Below are 19,640 nucleotides of genomic sequence, written 5' to 3' on the forward strand. Positions count from 1 at the left end.
AAACATTCGCTCACTTTTAATGATGCTCAGATATCATTAAAACCTTTTTCATTTATGGAGTCAGATGAAATAACGAGGTAATACATAAGTGAAAATGTATTTCATTTAATCTTGTTGTGTTGCGTAACAAGAAAGACAGTAACGCGCAGAGACCTTCACCCGTATTATTTGAAACCGCCACTGGACCGATAAACAGGCTTACATTGGCCATCTAGTGTATGAATTTTCAAAGTGTAGTATCATTTCAAATGGAACGCTTACAAATTTTACTACACAGACGCATTCGCCGTTTTTCAGATGAGGGAAGTGATGCTTCAGATGCATCTGATGTGTTGCTGCTAGCTTTAGCATGTTAGCCAACCAAAGTTCAACACTATCAAATATCTTACATATTTAAACAGCGGGATGATGTTAAAACTTTCATTTCACATTTGCGAGATGCTGTCTTCACAGAAGTTTCACTGGTATGTAGGGCAAAGCTAACAGTCATGAGGCCCTATTTTAAGAGTGCTAGTGTTAAGCGCAGCACTATGCAATAAGTCAGTGGGCATTGCCATGAAATTTTAGTATTTTCGTGCAAGCATGCGCTAAGTCTAGGCGCAAGTATAGGTATGGCGAAATCGCACAAGCAACACGGAAATGGTCTGGATTAAGTGCAATTTATTTCTAAAGTTTTCTCCGCTTATTATACCACCATTTGCGTCCTATAATATAGTTCATTCCCTCAAGCACCAGCGATAAATAAACTAAGACTGCACATTCATAAGAAGTTGGTAGTGGAAATGGACTGCAGAAGAATTGAAAATGATGTTCTTTTGTGCATTAAAATGCATCCTTGATGATTGTCAGGCATATTTCTATGACATTGACATGCTCCTTTTATACGCATGGAAAATGCGATTCTCCTCTGAATATGGATGTAGGCTCTGTAAATCATTAAATTACAGCGCATATAAGTATTATTAATAATTTTCCTCTACTGACACACAAGTCATGGCTAGTATTAATAGTGATTGTATCAGCACACACTTCACTTCTAATCTAATAAATAAAATTCATTTATTAAAACACGCTAAAAATAAACCAAAAATATTTCTAAATTGAAGTTACACTTCAAATGAAGCGAAAATATAATCAAAATAATGAAGTGGTCAAAAAATCATAGCCTACCAATTCCAAGCATTTTACTCTCTCCAACTTCTTCCACAGGCCTGTTTTGCAATTAATTTAAAAATCCCTCTGGGTCAACAGGTGGACAAATACCTTTAGACTTGCAAATTAGATCATAAACACAATTGTAAATGTAAACAAAATTTTGGGCCACATGTGCTCAGATAGGAGATAAAGGCTGGCCTACACACAGCCATAAAGCCTGACTGAGGCCTGTAGGAACACTCAAAGCCTGATAACAAAACAAACTACAGATCCCATCAAGCCTTGCTCACTTTACACCTAGGTGTGAAATTATGAAGGATCGAACCCTCAACTCCTATTGGATGAAATAAATGACAGAACCTGTCCCTCAACCATGATGTCATCAAGAGTATAAAACCCCAGATATTCCTCTTAAGCCTTGCTTCCAGCAACATTATTATTATAGTGTGTTATTCTTGTGTATCAAGGTTATTGCTTGTAAAGTTTATGCACCAACGGGTCTGCTCATTGCTGCTAATAATATTCATGGTGTTACTGTAACTTACTGTTACCACAAAGGAGATTTGCTGTGTTGTTGTCCTACCACACTGGGCTTTTTGTGCATTTCCACCATCAAGGGTGAGACTGGAACAATGACTTTATCTATTAAAGAACCAACAACCACGGCTGATGGATTACGATCTATTCACTGCATCTCTGAATGATAGAACTAACGGCTGCTATCTCTCCCAAGATCGCTAAACTGGCTTAGGTGCCGTCACACTGTACTCACTTACGTACTAACCGCACACACACACACGACCCCTCACAAACATACCCGCACACACATTTGGCGAACAGATAACTTGCCAATAGAGCCCAGCTTTGTCCCTAGGTTATTGTACTAGCGGAGACACATGTTAAATGGGCAGACACCATTAACCTGTCTCTCCGCCCACATTTGCGGCCACATTCTCTGGCCGAAAACCTCGCTGATGCACTCCACGTGAGCCACACCCGCCATTCTGTGCACTCCTTCTCTCCTCACACATACACCCATTCACACATACAATCACCTCTACCCTCCTCTCATGTATTATAGGCTCATCTGTTACCATATATATTCACGTTACTGTTTAGTTTGTATTTGGAAGTCAGAAATGTATCGACTGCATTGTATTCATACCCTCACTGAAGGGATTTTTCACCAAAAATGAAAATTCTCTAATGATTTTTCCTGGCATCCCAGATGTGTATGATTTTCTTTCTTCTGCAGAGCACAAATCAAGATTATTTGTAGAATATTTTAGCTCTGTAGGTCCTCACAATGCAAGTGAATGGGTGCCAGAATTTTTAAGCGCTGTAATCCACATGAAGGGAGCATAAAAGTAATCCATATTACTTTTAACTACCTCCAGTGGTTAAATCCAATTCCGACATGATATGATAGGTGTGGGTGAGAAGAAGATCAATATTTAAGTCATTTTTATTGTAAATTCTCCACCATGCACAGTAGGGGGGCGATATGCATGGAGAATGTGAATCACCAAAAATAGAAGGAGAAAGTAAAAGTGAAGGAAAAAGGACTTAAATGTTGAACTATATCTCACGAACACCTATCACATTGATTCAGACGGCACCGATTTAACCACCAGAGTTGTCTGGAGAACTTTTATGATGCCCTTATGTGGATTTTGGAGCCTCAAATTTTGGCACCCATTCACTTGCATTGTATGGACCTCCAGAGCTGAGATATACTTCTAAAAAAAAAATTGTGTTCAGCAGATGAATGAAAGTCATACACATCTGGATGGCATGAGTGTGAGTAAATGATGAGATAATAATTTTTTGGGTGAACTAAACCTTTAAGTACGTAGTCCTTGTACCTTTGTCTTTTTGTCCGATTTCAATATGGGATATTATCCGAAATAACTTTTTGCTTCAAATCAAAGTTATAGTGTTTCTGTTTTCAAAGTTGTGGTTGTTCATACAGTCACAATAGATTTTAGCGCTATCTAGGGATGTCAACAGAAGTTTACTAGTGTTGCAAAGGAACAGCATTGTGCAGTTGACTGGAACATATTTACATTTTTGTCCATTTTTATTTTTAGTTTCTTACAATGAAAGTTTTATTTGTATGTATATGGTAGTTTATGTTTAGGCTATAGGCTATATCTATGTTCATGTTCACGCAGGTTTTATTCTGCAATGGCAGAACTTATCAAATGAATCTGTTCTGAAGTATCCTTTATTTTAATCAAAGGTTAATTTGAAACAAATACCTTAATATAATATGTCAATACTGACCGAGTGGAGCTGTCCAAGTGCTGAAAATCGACAACAGAAACTGCGCATTTATAATTAACACTAATAAAATTACAAATATTTGTCAGCTGGATCTGTAGAGGTGCAGAATTGTGGGCAATAACCGTCTGCGATTATGTTGTGTTTCTCTCGTGTTTCACTCTTCAGTTAAAGGATATTATAGATGGAGCAGCTCAAGTGATTTTCCAGGGCGCTGCCCAAAAATCCTTCATTCAAGTTCAATTTGGTCTGTTCTCTGTTGCCACCTCGTGGATTCAGATATAGTTCTAGTTTTCTCATCTTTTGTTTCATCATTAATTCACTTAGCCTTAGATCCGATCAAATGAGTTAATAATTAGTTAAATGTGTTACATGTTGAGGGAATGCTAACATTTGCGTGCTTGTTAATTATTTCCCCATTAACAACAACACTATAACGGGATATTCCACTCTCTTACCCCCCCACAGACATTCCACTCTCTTACCCCATTTTTGACGTATATAGACTACTATATATATATTACTCGGTGAATTAAACTTCTTGTTTCTCGTGGCGTGAGTCTGACCCTCAAGATTAACCCGTGGATATAATTCGCGTCGGAATTCCACTAAAATACAGAAGTGACATTTTGGCGATTTCCCTGGATCTGGTGTTTTGAAGGATTCAAAAAGAACTGGCTCTGGATGGATTTTTATTATCTCGTGCACTCTCTTTGATATCCTGATGTCACGTTGGTATCTTACAACCAAATCACGTACTGTGAGATTTCTCTGTCTCGGTTTGTCTCTTGTCTAGGTTTTACTGAGACACCTGTGACTTCGTAAGGTAAGATCTCACCCTCTTCGTTTTGATTTAAAATTTAGCCTTTTCTGTATTTTATACAATGTTAGGAAAATAGCTATATTAAGAGCAGAAACAGCTTTTATACAATAGCAATAAAATGCATGTACTGGTATTGGTATGTTCTGAACCAGTTTTATACCAATTTTAGACGGTCTGGGAAAATGATTATATTTTTTTTTCTTTGCCTGATCTAAAAACATGAAGTAATTTTACACATGAGCAGTGCAATGACTTGTTTGCCAAATTTCACTAAGTTCGACAATGCTTGATGTGCATTATTTGAGAATATCTAAATATTATCTTACCTAAATGAATAAATAGCCTGCATTGTTTTGTCAGTCTTTTTACTCTTTCATTCAGTTTGTATTTATTTTTGTTAAGCATCAGTCAAATTGATTGAGCACCTGACCTTCTGTAGAGCCATTAAAAAAAAACAGTATGTATCATTATCATCATCATGAAACCAATAATCGAAATATCATCTTCAAAAAGATTTTTCGGTCCTGACGTTCGGTCTTGGCTTGGCTATAAATGCTAGTCGAAACGAGCAGATTCTTTATTTCGTCGTTTTGAATGATTCGATTTAAAGACCTCGTTAAAGAGCCAATTAAGTCAGACTTCACGGTCTGGTGCGCACTGGAGCTCAAAAGAGCTGCGTCTGGAAAGCAGAGCCTAACATCCAAAATACCTCGGATTCTTTTCAAAATCACGTAAAACAATACAAAATTATAATAATAATAACTACCATATATATATATATATATATATATATATATATATATATATATATATATATATATATATATATATTATTTTATTGTTATTATATAATATTGTTATTTGCAAAGTGGGTTGTTTCTGTTTTTTTACATCCTTTTAGTGTGCTATAATGTGCGCTGTTCTATCAGAGAGCGCATTTCAATACATGACAGAACACAGGGTCCGCATGGCGCAAGACAAATTGTCCTTGTGACGGGGGGTGAATTACTGCCATTTCAGAATGGGTATGAGAATAATTTGTTGCGTGAAATTATGCTAGAGATCCTTGATTTTTATATTTATAAGCAGGACATAGAATAGCCCTGCTTGTTGTAACCAAGTCTGATTCGTGCAATCACATCTTAAATTTGATCCATGTATTTCTCCATGCAGTTTGGGATTATTTCTTCAGTCTGATAGCTGGATTTACTGTCAGAGCAAACCGGTGAGGTGTTTCTCAAAAAATGATGGCGTCTTCAGCACCTTCTTCCTCGGCTGGTGATATGGATCCAAACACGGCTAATTTACGGCAACCTGCCACAAGTAGGTCTCTCCAGGATAAAGCGCTTTTCACTTGGCTTGTTTACTCCGTGGGGTGGCGATGTTCATCACTGCCTCAGAAAATACACACAGCACTGTGTGAAATGTCGATTAGCTGACATATCATCCTCCGACAGCTGGATAGACAAACGGGCATGTAGTTTGTAACATAATTTACATAGTAGACGACTATGGCAAATTATTTTACGTATTAAATTATTCTTAATAAGATAGATAGATAGATAGATAGATAGATAGATAGATAGATAGATAGATAGATAGATGGATGGATGGATGGATGGATGGATGGATGGATGGATGGATGGATGGATGGATGGATGGATGGATGGATGGATGGATGGATGGATGGATGGAGGATGGGTGGGTGGATGGATGGATGGATGTTTTGTTTCTAGAATGAGCTTTATTCTATGCATACACTTCAAGGTTGCAACTGAAGATAACGTAATTTGCTATTCGTAATTGTACTCTCAAATGAGAATAGTGTAATTACTTAATTGCAGGTAATTATTTTAATAAACTGCTTTGAACAGTCCGGTCTCGATTGCCTAATTACAAAATGACCCACTATTACGCTCGAATTCGCCGTTTTCTTTTGTAAATGTGCTTAAAATGTTCCCAGAGCCAATATTTAAATGTTTAGCATATATTAAAAAATGTGTTTGTACTGGCTTGATCAGGTTTAATAAACATTCTTTTGTTATATGTAGGCTAATGTAACATGTACAATGCTTAAAAATAACAACAAATATCTTTATAAAATACCTACTACTTAGTTTTGGGCCAAAGTATATTAAGTGCATTTCTTTGTGTTGTGTTGTGTGTTTTGCCATTATCTCCCTGCCAATCTCTATCTCACGCTCACTGACCTGAGGGGGCTCGCGCTGTCACTGCCTCGTGCTGACAGCGCGTGCATGGAGCAGATACTGTATAACTGAACCCTCACCCCTGGAGATGAGACAAAAACACCATGCAGTTAATAATAACATTGATTCTGCTTCTGGTTTATTTCTTTAAATTCACCTTACATGCAAACACCTGCAATATATTGTTGCGAAAGTGCAAGAATGAAGCTTAATACAATTGTTTGCAAATACATATATTCGTGTGTGCATGCATTTCCTAGCATTTTTATTTTTTCTCCATTTTAATTGTTTAAATAATCTTTATGGCTATGCATCTGTCTAGTCCCTTATGCAAGGGGTCATTCGTCTATTTCCAATTGTGTTTTCATTTATAGTGGCTATGACGGCTGGCAAGTGGGCGCCAGTCAAGCACGTGCGTTTCACTCAATTAATTTCTGCCCGCATCCGAGACCTCATTTCATGCCCGCTTATTTTAAACCGCTCTTTGCCAGATGTGTGCCACCATCTATTAGCTGCAGACTCTCTGATAGCCTCTATTGATTGCTTGAAGAGAATGAAGAACTTTAGAAAAAAGAAAAACAATCAAAGAATGCAACAAAGCCACACTCCGGTAAAGACCCAAATGTGTAGCCTAATTTGCGCATTTTTATTGTCTTTCTGCGTCAATGCTTGATGACGCCCTCCATTGCGTACTTTCTCAGGCACATCATCACCCATCAACAGCTTATACAAAAAATACAATATGTTGAACAGCTCTCCCAAACGTCTCGTTTTAGCCTCTGACGCGTGGTATGGGGTTGCTCACGGATGCACGAGGAAACTGGGCATGAAGATATGTGGTAAGTTTTGTCCCTTCTCTACATAGTGCCAATCATAACAGTCGCATATAGCGCCACGCAGGGTCACTCAATGTGTCAAGATGGAGAGCACCTTTACCTTGCTCTGTTGACCCAGGGTTGAATCATTTTTATCTAAATCTGAAAAGCTAGGTGAACACAGTCATTGCGTGTTTCCGTCACAGTAAAGGTCAGTGCGCAGTTATTTACCCTGTAGACACACTATGTGAACAGGGTCTTAGCCTTTGTTCCATATTCTATCACCCCTTGTTCACTCTTATCATCACCATCTTATTTAAAAATTTTGGACAAAGCAAACAGCCTTCAAAATCAGGATTGGAAATCTCCCGAAATTAGAAGTTTATCAGCCATCTAGAGCATCAGCAGGCGAGGTTTATAGTCAGCTAGACATGATTGGACAAAATATAGCCTATAACGACTGTGAATCACTGCCAGGATGGAAACATTTTCTGCACGGTCAGTTAGATACGTTTTCGTAACTGGATTTGTTCTACAGTGAAGCTCGATTCATCAGGAGAAAAGGAGGCTGCCCTTATTCCTCACTAGTCCATTAGTTTGCTTGAGGGTGGTTCTCTCTTTCCCTGTCTTTTTACGCCACACTGCTTTTTATAGCCTGCTAAAAGATGTGAAGACGATTTTTATTTTTATTTTTTTAACGATGCTAACGTCTAGGAGGATGTGGCCATATAGCTCCCAGAGACCTTCGATTCGTATTATAATTCTTAAATTATTATTGCAAAAGTATATATGCGTGCGCGTGTGTGGACAACCTCTCAATGTTTTTTTTTTTTTTTTTCAGGTGGATTATCAGATTTGTTTTCTGAAAGCATCTGCTTTATCTTTGAAAGTAATTATGCATATTTTAATAACAGGTATAGTCTAATTTATACAAGGTATCCATCGAGGTATATGGGAATATAGGCCTACAGTATATTAAACACACGTATAATATGTATGTTCATGTTTGGTTTTCACTGATATAAAAAAGTGACAAAGAGGTCCATATTTGCAACATATTTCAGAATACTACTACTACAACAAAAAAAGTAGTTTTCTTGTATGTAGCATAGCTTCTGTTTTATGTGGAATTCAAAAATGTACATATGTGCCCAAATAGACTGGTATTTAACATCAGTAAAGCGGCCTCACCTATATTCTGCTGGCCTTATTTACCTCTAATGAAAAAATCTTATTATGATTCTGTGGTATACTTGATTCTAATTGGTCAATGGCATCATTCAGTAATGACTGCACATCCAGGTATTGCCAGTAATCTTTCCTACTTCTTGGCAATCTCTTCTACAAGTGAGATTATAAAGATAATTTACACTCAGATCCATATTTCATGTTAATTCGTTCATTTATTTGGCAAGTCGTTGTGTAATAAGCTGGATAATGAGCAGTCCAATAATAATTTTCGCAAAATAAACTCCAACAGAACACTGACATAAACTGGAGGTTGAATTCCGCTATTTCTGGAGACTCCATGGTCTCTTTCTTCTCACATAATAACTGTTTCAATGTAAATTATTGTTTCATGTCTATTTGATTATTTATTGGTTAGGAACCTTGTAACAAACGGACAGGGAAGTCAGATAATGGCTGGTTGATTGGCTTACATACATCTAAATATTTATTTATTTATTTATTTATTTATTATATTCATATTTAGGCCTATTTATTTATGAGTTTGTTTGTTTATTAAGATAAAATATCAAATTAAGTTGAATAGATTTATCTTAAAAAATGGACAACACGAAATAAACAAATAAATGTGTGTTATATAAAATTATATAGGTTAGGCTATATAAAATAGGCCTTGTAGGTCTATATCAGACGAAAATTACTTCATACATCTATTTGAGTCTTTATATTATAATTATTTTTTTATTATTTATTTCACGTAAAATAAAAGGGTGCTCAAACTCATCCAGGTTTGCGATCAAAGCCATTAGTCTTTACCGTGGGATAAAACACAAAAATCAATTTTGATAGCCGCAATAAAATCTTGTTGCCTATTGACGTTAAACCCATCTCTAAAGATTTACGGCATCGAATAATCATTAGATCTTTTCAGAACCGAGCCTTAATGTAAAAGATGGGCTGCTGGAGGGGAGAGGGGGTATTAAAGACCATTCTCGGAGCATCTGTTATTTTGTGATAATATTGTGTGATAGTGCTGCTCAGAATTACAAAGACAACCACCACTCAAAGAAAACCGGCCCCTCATGACTAAAAAGACGGATGTTATAGGGAAATACGTTGTTAAACACTGTGCAAGATTATTTATAATCGCACAAGCCATTTATAGGTCTACCGTTATCTGCCGCCCATGTATTTATGATAAGCAGTAGGTCTACAGTGGTCTTCACGAATAAAATAAATAAAAATAAGAAAAAATGTAATTCACTTAATTTTGTGTAGGCCTATCGAAGTACAATTATGTTTTTCTCAATGTATTTATTTTATTATTATTATTTTATTTTATTTATTCATTTTATTTTATTGTATTTTTTCCAATACTCATTTGGACCTCTTTGTCGGTGTTCATGTAAGTTGCTCCAATGTAACATCCTCAGTGGATTGGAGCTTTAGTCTATTGAATGTTGAATGTTTATGACATGAAGCCATTTGGTCACTCAAGCGGAATCTGTGAAGGAGGGGATTGAGAGACCCAAACTCATCCATGTTCCCAAAAAAAAAAAAAAAAAAAAACACGTCCTCTGATGTCATGGCTACAGTGCTACATCTGTACCTTAACCAATCCATAGCTGTGTCCCACAAAATCCTCCAACCCCTGGAATCACCCTTGGGTATATAAACAGTCCAAACCTGCGTTTAGTTAGTCAAACGAGAAGCAACTGGTTTTACTTTGTGTTTTTTGTAACGTTCACGTCCAGCATCAAGGTTGAGGAAATGTTTTGCGATTCTCCCCCGTGTTGTAATGATGCAGGTTTCCTGCAGAAGAATAACAGTTTGGATGAGAAGAACCGTTTGGTGGGCACCTTCAAGGACAGCGCAAGGAATCAGATGTCGTGCGACAACAGTGAACGCTTCCGACACACAGAGACAGACTTCTCCAACCTGTTTGCTCGAGGTAAGAGCAAATCTTTATAATTTTTAATACAACTTTTTTCAATGCACGTCAAGATGCTTTTTTGAGTAACACATTAACATAATGTTTATTCAAAATAATCACTTTAGAAAAAGGGTGCAGCATTTCTTGTTAGTTTCAGTCACTTTTGGCATTTTATAATATCTCAACATTGTCTATAAACAAATTAATTTCCTTATTGTTCCTGATTGAATCAGTCAATGTGAGCCTTGAACATTCTTTCATAACAAATATATTTTTTCCCCATTTAATAGTCGGTCTTTTTATGGTGAGCCTTTAGCCCCTGCAACAAGATTTTATTCTATTTATTTTTTTACCTTAAATATTATCTTTTCACTTATTATATTAAGTATTTTGTCTAAAAAAAATATTATGATAATTTCAAGGATTCTCATTAGACTCATAAATTTGCACCTTTGTAAAAGTTATGAAATGTTAGGCCAAATTACCCCAAAATCAACTTTTAAACATTGCACATGATGACCTTGGTATCAGGACAGTTTTGCAGTGCAGTGACAAACAAGTGTTTAGGAAAGTGCTCTGGTAGTTTTTGTCATTTAGAGTAAAAACATAAAAATTGGGCTTTAGCCAGCCCCTGCATGAATTTTAGAATTTCTTAGTATTAAGTATATCCCCCTTTTGCTTTAATGATAGCATGCAGCTGGTAATGACTCCATAAGTTTGTGCAAAACCTGATGATTCATGCAATCCAGCATGATTTTAGAATGTTTCAACAAGCATTTTGCATTCTTCAATGGAAGCAACGAAATCTGACTTTTATGTGCAAACATGAGTAATGCCACAAATTTGCTAACATTCGATGAGTGTTCTAATAATAATGCATAACCTTATAAAACATCATACCTTTTCTTAGTGTTACATTTTCAAAATCTAGGTGTTGCCAAAAAGATTAAATGGAAATATCCAAAATGTTCAATGTGGTCTCATTGATATATTTTGACATGTGATATAATTGTTTATGTATAATATAATATTGTAAGCTTATAGCTCCATTTTACTCTCAGTTTGTTTATTTGAAGAGAAAGATTGCTAGATGTAGATGTTGGTTGTCTATTTCTTGGTATGCACTACAACTCTCTGCAAAGACACAAGCCTAACTGTTATGTGCAAAATATGTGATTCAGTATTAAAGGAAAGCACTTCTCGTGTTTGCATGCATGCTGACTCGTTTAATTCCAGATCTGCTGCCAGCAAAAAATGGAGAGGAACCCACAATCCAGTTTCTTCTTGAGTTAGTGGACATCCTCACCAATTATGTGCACAAGACCTTTGACAGATCCACCAAAGTGTTGGACTTCCATCACCCGCATCAGCTGCTGGAGGGGATGGAGGGCTTCAACCTTGAGCTGTCTGATCAACCAGAGTCTCTGGAGCAGATTCTAGTGGACTGCAGAGACACACTCAAGTATGGAGTCAGAACAGGTACAAGCCAATGTGTTACAATTGATTAGATTTCCAGTTGTGTCCAACATCACTTGTTCCTTTATACATAACGTGATTTATACCAATAATAAAGGTTTAAGCTGATTCTGTGTAAAACAAATATGATGATAGAGGAATTTTAGTGTGGATGACAGAATTCACAAAAAGTATTCAAATTTAAGACAGTTTTTAACTTAATGTAAAGAAAAAAGCATTTGTGCACTTGGACTTTTGACTCCAACCCTTACAGTTTCATATAGTTTTCAAATGTCAAGTATATGTAACATCAGCTAATAGTGAATTTATTATATTAGAATGAAGTTTTTTTTTATATATTTTGAGATTTGAGTTCATTCTTAATGTGAATGCTACAAGGGTTTTTGTTACGATTTTATTTTTTATGATAAGGGCCATTTTGAAAGTTAGGTTAAATTTCTACAGGTCAGTTATTTAAGACAGCTTTTTAAATACATTGGATACATTGGCTTTTTAAATACATTGGATATAAAAAATTGTTCCACATAATGTATTCCAATATCTATATCTCTGCATTTGAAAGCATATGATGCTTGAAAGCATATTGACACAGAATGCTTATGATTTAATGCTATATCCAAAAGGCCATTTAGACCCACTTGGTTTGACATTTTGTTATCTAATGCATTAGGCCACATTTAAAAGCAACGCTTAAGTGCTTTACAGGGCCACTGTAAAGCTACCAATAATTCAGTTTGTTTTATGAATATAATTAGAAAATCAAACTGCAATATGCTGAAATACTTTTGCTCCAGATGGTCCATTTTATGTTTTGGAAGGGTGTTGGTTTTTGCACTTTTGTACATATAGTCCCTGTAAAATCTCTTTTCAGGTCATCCTAGATTTTTTAACCAGCTTTCTTCTGGTCTGGACATCATTGGTTTGGCTGGAGAATGGCTCACCTCCACTGCCAACACTAACATGTGAGTTTTTTACACATATGCATTGGGCAAAAGCATTTATCCAAAGCAATTACACGCCATATATTCAGGATACACATTTTTCTCAGATTGAGTGTTGGGATTTGAACCCATGACCTTGCTCTCCTCCACTCACACTGGTCTTTGTGTGTTCATTTGGGGAGGAAATTCTGTGTTATGTATGTAAATATTTCTGTTGCACTTATGTAAAGTGTTTGTTTGAACGGGATGGTCGGAGGGGCTGTCTTTTTCAGCCCTGTATCGAGTGATGTCCCTGAATGCTGTAACCACACCTTTGCCCTCGGGGCATGTGAGATTGCATATTGATCAGCCCACAGAGTTACAAATTTTTCCACTTCATTGCATGATATAAAAGGCAAATTGAACTGGGCTGTGTTTCTCAAAAGCATCGCAAGCTTAAAATGATTGTGGAGACCACTGGCACCAATGGGTTCTACGATCTACTTAGGCTTATGATGCTTTTGGAAAATGCGGCCCTGAGCAGTTCTCTTGGACATCTCTTTTTGATGAGTTACTGATGTATAAAGGCAGTTTGAAATTAAATTAAAATGAAAAGAAAGTATAGATTGCACTGGCACACATCTTGTTGAATATTTGTTTCCATTCATACAGATAATGCACAGATGTAGGGTTTTTTCCCCCTAAGGATAATTTTTCAGGGTATATGTTTATTTTTAATTTCTGTATAGAACACAAGCTATTAAACATTTCCACTGTAATTGCCCTGGAAAATAAAAATAGTTCATTTAAAACACATTTCATTTTTATGACAAGGGCAGGGCATGTAGTCACACTATGGGGTAAGTTGTTACATTGGGAACTTGCTATGGGTATTAAATAGTCAAGAATTTTCAGCTAAATGTAAACTGTAAAACAGTTAGTAAGCTTAAAGCAATTCATAAAACGAAAAAAGAATAACACAAATATCACAAACCATTATTTTGTCCAACAGAAACTGACAACATATACAACACAACCTGCTTCAAAAGAAATGTGACAACTTTCCCTTAGCATGACAATTACTAGAAATATCCATCTTTTACCTGGTTAAGATTTTAACATGCCAAAAAAGCTTTCAATATACAGTATAGTTGACCCTAATGTATGTCCGTGTGGATTTGTTGTGTTCACTTGTTTGTCCAAGATATTTAGCAAAATTACAATACTGGAATTTTAGTTCGGAGGATACAATTCACCAAAAATATTACAGTTTGAAACTAGATGTTTGAAACCAACATATAAAATCACTGCTAAAAAAAAAAAAACAAGCATTTGTGCAGTTGGGTTTTTGACTCAAAACCTTATAGTTACTGAGATATACTGTCAGTTCCACATGTGACAACTAGCCCCAGTCTCCCATACATACAGTACAAACAGATAAGATAAAGCTAATGAGTTTTTCCATTAAGCATCCTGTTCTTCTTTTAAATTCTGTTTTGACTGAGCCAGTGTTGCATTGAAGAGTCTTACAACATTAAAGCACAGAATGGACTTGTACTAAATCTATTTAACAGCACATTGATTGCGCCTGACTGTGGGCTGGTAGGAAGTCTGTGCCAGCTGGGACCAGTCAGTTGCAGCGTATGTCCCTGCGGGCTGAGCAGTCTGGCCATCGCATTTTACTCCCAGAGGCCATTTTTATCTCCAAGGACTGAGCACTTCATTAAAGCAGTCTTTCTTAATATAAATACAGCACTTTTTATTATAGAAGTCACTTAGGATGAAAAAGGCTTGTTCAACAGCCATAACTAAAACAATGGCTTTTTGCAATTAATAGAAAATTACTTTAATTAATATCCTCTTAAACTGATACTTGCCACTTGCAGAGAGGATGAGAAAGACATAACCAAAGTTATAGTAATCTATATTTGCACACTTTATATTGAATGCAGTATTACATCATTATTTTAACCTTCTTCAGAAGTGTAAACTCAAATAATCATTAGTTCTGTAGTTTCAAAACCTAGCGAGTTATGTAAGGCGTCATAGATATGATTCCAATGCGAAAGCTGTTCCAAAAGGTAGTGTGAGAACTTCGAGGACACAGGAAAATAGGTTCCTTCAACCCAGGTTAGTGGGCTTTTATTGGCTGATACAGGGCGCCACAACACGCCAGCTTCACAATAAACTTAGCTTCACAATAAGCTTTCACTTTCTAACAGGCTTCATGATAGGCTTCCAGACCCAGACTCTCCCCCTCTTGCTGGCGGTGTGGCTCTTTTTATGTCGCTCTCCCCGTGCTCACTGTAATTAGGTTTTAGACATAAATTAGCTCAGGTGTAAGTGCCCTTACCGCTTCTCTCTCTCTCCGGATGGGCACTTGACCACGCCCCTGCTGCCACATACCTCCACCGCCCGACTCAGGCCGGGGGGCCATCCTGCCCCCCCCCCCCCCAATCCTGGAGAGCAAGTTGGCGGCAGCTATCTGCGCCCCGGTCTGTAGACCACTTTCAATTTAAAGGGCTGAATAGCCAGATACACCGGGTGATCCGTGCGTTGGTATCCTTCATGTGGTGAAGCTATTTGAGTGGGGCTTGATCCGAGCAGAGGGTGAAGGCCCGCCCCAGCAGGTAGTACCGGAGGGTGAGGACCGCCCACTTGATGGCCAGACACTCCTTTTCCATGGTGCTGTACTTGGTTTCCCTCAAGGAGAGTTTACGGCTGATGTACAGCACCGGGCACTCCTCCCCCTCCACCACCTGCTAGAGCACGGCCCCAGCCCTCTGTCTGAAGCGTCCGTCTGTAATAGAAAAGGGAGAAAGAAATTAGATTTATGCAAAAGCAGCCCCCCACAAAGTGCAGCTTTAACCTGCGTGAATGCCTGTTGGCACTGCTCCATCCACTGGACCGTGTCTGGAGCCCCCATTTTAGTGAGATCAGTCAGCGGGCTGGTGACGTCCAAATAACCAGGTACAAACCTCCTGTAATAGCCAGCCAGTCCCAGGAACTGTCTCACCCCCTTTTTGGTCTTGGGTCTTGAGCCGCTGAAACGTAGCCGGGGCCTCAAACAAACCGAACGGAAGTGTCACAAATTGGTGCAATACAAACAGCACGGAGAAGGCAGTTTTTTCGCGGGAAATTGGTGTCAAGGGGATCAGCCAATAACCCTTTGTCAAATCCAATGTCAAATAAAATTGAGCAGTACATAACCGATCGAGCAACTCATCAACGCGGGGCATCGGGTATTAGACATCACATTGACTTTCCTATAATCTGCACAGAACCGTACAGACCCATCGATCTTAGGCACTAGAACAAACCGCGCTGGACCAATCGCTGTGGGATTCCTCTATTACCCCCATATTGAGCATTGCATCCAATTCTTCCCGAACCATTTTCTTTTTGTGCTCGGGCAAACGATAGGAATGGCTACGTACCACCACCCCCGGTTCAGTCTCGATGTGGTGCTGTATGAGGTTCGTATGACCCGGTAGAGGGGAGAATACGTCCGCAAATTCTTGTTGCATCTTGGCAACCTCTGTGCGCGGATACAGTGCGAGGTGGTCTACGCAAGTGCTATGATAAGGTTTGGTGTTTACCTCCGGGCCGAGCTCCGCCCTCTCTGGAACCCGCGCCGCCCATACAGCAGCTCGAATGGGGAAAAGCTGGTAGAGGCTTGCGGGACCTCTCGTACTGCAAATAACAGGGGGTCGAGCCATTTGTCCCAATTCCAAGCATCATCGTGCAGGAACTTACGATTCATGTTCTTAAGGGTTTTATTAAATTGCTCCACCAGGCCATCTGTCTGTGGATGGTAAACGCTGTTGCAAATCGATTTAATACCCAATAATTTGTAGAGCTCGCAGAGTGTCCGTGACATGAAGGTTGTGCCCTGATCGGTGAGAATTTCTTTCAGAATCCCCACCCGGGAGAATATTTTGAAGAGTGCCTCCGCAACAGTACGTGCTGCTGCGTAGAGGCACTGCTTCCGGATATCACTTTGCATAATCGACTAGGACCAATACAAAGCGTTGTCCGTGTGCTGTCTGCTCTAATGGCCCGACAAGGTCCATGCCAATTCTCTTGAAGCGGTCCTCAATCAGTGGAAGGGGGCGCAATGGCGCTTTTGAGGTGGCCGGTGGATTCACCAGTTGACATTCACGGCAAGCCTCACACCAAAAGCGGACATCGCCGCCAATGCCCATCCAATAAAAAGGGGCTATTATGCGGTTCAGTGTCTTTCTTTCCCCTTGGTGACCTGCAATCGGATTATAGTGAACCGCCTGAAAAAACATTTCCCAACGGTTCCATGGTATTAAGAGCTGGGTTGTAACTTCCTTTGTTCGAGTGTCCTGTGTCACTCTATACAACCGGTAATTTATAATTGCGAAATAGGGATATGAAAGTGCGAAATTCGGTCGGAGTTGTTGAACATCGATTACTCTCACTTGGTCATAGGCATGCTTGAGGGTTTCGTGTTGTGACTGCTCCAAAGGGAAATCCCCTTCGGGAAAAGGTGTAAGTGCCCTCACCTCTTCTCTCTCTCTGGATGGACACTTGACCATGCCACCGCTGCCACAGGTAGGCAGCTTTATTATACTACATTTTAAGCTAACTTCTCATGCCAAAATGATAAGATAGCATCGCATGAAACCTTGACAGAGAAGGCAATCACAAAATGAATTGTGAAAAATGTATCCAAGATGGCAGATGAAGCGAAAGAAATGTTTCTTATACTCAGAAATAGTTAAATATCTAATTAAAATAGTTATTTTATCCTTACTATTTGCGTATACTTTATAATAGCTTAGCAACATGCTAAGAACAAACTCTATAGACCATTTTAAGGACTGTTCATTGGTGACGTCAAGTGACGTCATTGTTCCATGAACATTTCCTGCTTGTCGAAACAGAGACTATTTAGCAGAGACGGCCAACTTCTTTTAAAATGAATGGGAGAAACTGGAACACCCAACGGCAGCCAACGGTCAGCGGATGTAGATGAAATTCCTCCTTACATGTAAAGTAGCCAATTACCTTTTAGATACAGAGATTACCTGTCAATCAACTTGCATGTGCATTAGCTATACAAGATGGTAAAATTGCAGGTTTTTTTAGTGTAATCTGATGTAAAGAAACACAATTTATTATACCAGTTGTGACGGAACAACACGCCCCCTCTGTAGATCATCGGCTTGCGTGATCCCAGTGAAGAGCCTCAAAAACACAGCCTTTAAACACCATGCACGCGCCTCTCCTCAGGAGACCGGTCTCTACCTGTTGGTGTCTTCGCAGGCCCAGGGACAGAGCGGGGAGGGTTCGGTGCGAGTTAGATGCGTCACATGACCTGCACCCCGGAACCGAAATTTTAGATGCGAAAGAGGGGATTGGCGAATGTGTGGATTTTGCTATATTTTTTCTTCTCAGCCACACTGAAACAGTGTTTTCATCCTTGGATTTACAATTAATTAAAACGTATTTGAAAAATGCATTTGTGTGGACATGGCTTAGGATTTGGAACAGAGAGATTGATTAGTACTCACTTTCTCTCTGAAGCTCTAAAAACAGAAGTCTTTACAGCCTGAAATGTCATGCTGAACATTACTTCATCTCCCACACATTATGCTATCTTCTTGCTCTGGGGATAAAGCTGTCAATCCGCCTCCCACTGCTAACTGCCGTCATTTTAAAGGATTCCACCTGCAATTTTTTTTAAATGTTTCATTTCTTCTCTGCCGCGAGTGTTGCTGATGGTTTCCCCACCTATCAGCTTAATGCACACACACTATTGAAAGGGCTTTGTGAAAAGATAAAGGGGAGTATCCTGGCATCTGTGATTCAGTGAATTAGCAGGCTGCAAACACTGCTTATTCTGTCATTATTCACTGTGACTAATTCACACCCATTATTTCTCATCAGCAGTGACACTCACTGACCGGCAGCTAATGGGCTGACACACACACACACACAGAGAGAGAGAGAGAGAGAGAGAGAGAGAGAGATACCCCTATGCCCTCAAAATAGCTTTATATTAAATAAATATAAGACTAAATATTTACAATATTTGAAGAAAATGTGAGTGTGTTTGCCAGAGTGAACTTGCTACCACTATGTTTGGGAGTTGTGGCTGGTTGTCAGGGTGTTACTACGCAGTTGCTAAGTTATTCTGAGGTTGTTATTTTTTTGTGTGCATTGCTATGCTGTAGTTAGTATGTTCTAGGTGTTAAGTAGTTGCTAGGGTGTTCTGGGTGGTTGATAATAGGTATTGCTTGGTGGTACTAGTGTGTCTTGGGTGGTTGCTAGGGTGTCATGGGTGGTTACTAGGGCATTGGTAAGTGGTTACTGCAGTGTCCTGAGGGCTGATAGGGCATTTATTTTATTTTTGCCTATTTCTTTATAGAATTTTGTTTTTTGTAATTAATTTTTTGCAATGCACCTGGTGAAAGTTGTACATTTGAAAATTTCAAAAATGGGATTGTTTTTCTTTTTTGTACATTACTGTGTGGTAGTTAGGTTGTTCCAGGTGTTGTTACATGGTTACTAGGGTCTCCTGTGGTTGCTTGGGGGTCCTGGGTGGTTGCTTGGGCATTAATAGGTGGTTGCTAGAGTGTCCTTGGTTCTGCACATGTATATCACACTAAATCTAATTTCAAAACATTACACTGTATATAAATAGTCTCAACTTATTACAGTAGCAAGCCGATGCATTATCCAAGAACAGTAGTAGAACATAGATGGTTTCTCCTCCTCTCAAGTGAACATGACCAAGTGCACCTTTTTACCAGCTTGTCCCTGATCAACATGTGTGTGGTGCAGTATCTTCTTGTGATGAAAATTATA

At 38.5% G+C, this 19,640-nt stretch overlaps 1 protein-coding gene across 1 annotated transcript in view; it reads left to right on the top strand.

The window, feature by feature from the left end:
* The first annotated feature begins 4,005 nt into the window (after nt 1–4,005).
* The window catches only part of LOC127654305 (glutamate decarboxylase 1-like), a 32,947-nt gene continuing 17,312 nt past the window's right edge, over nt 4,006–19,640 (top strand). The window contains exons 1-6 of the mRNA XM_052141429.1: nt 4,006–4,264; nt 5,435–5,584; nt 7,245–7,307; nt 10,279–10,422; nt 11,641–11,883; nt 12,752–12,842. Coding sequence (XP_051997389.1) covers nt 5,506–5,584; nt 7,245–7,307; nt 10,279–10,422; nt 11,641–11,883; nt 12,752–12,842 — 620 coding nt within the window. The 5' untranslated portion in view covers nt 4,006–4,264; nt 5,435–5,505. The remainder of the gene's footprint in view (nt 4,265–5,434; nt 5,585–7,244; nt 7,308–10,278; nt 10,423–11,640; nt 11,884–12,751; nt 12,843–19,640) is intronic.

Source organism: Xyrauchen texanus, chromosome 13 (genome assembly GCF_025860055.1).
Source record: "Xyrauchen texanus isolate HMW12.3.18 chromosome 13, RBS_HiC_50CHRs, whole genome shotgun sequence".
In the NCBI taxonomy this organism is placed as follows: Eukaryota; Metazoa; Chordata; class Actinopteri; order Cypriniformes; family Catostomidae; genus Xyrauchen; species Xyrauchen texanus.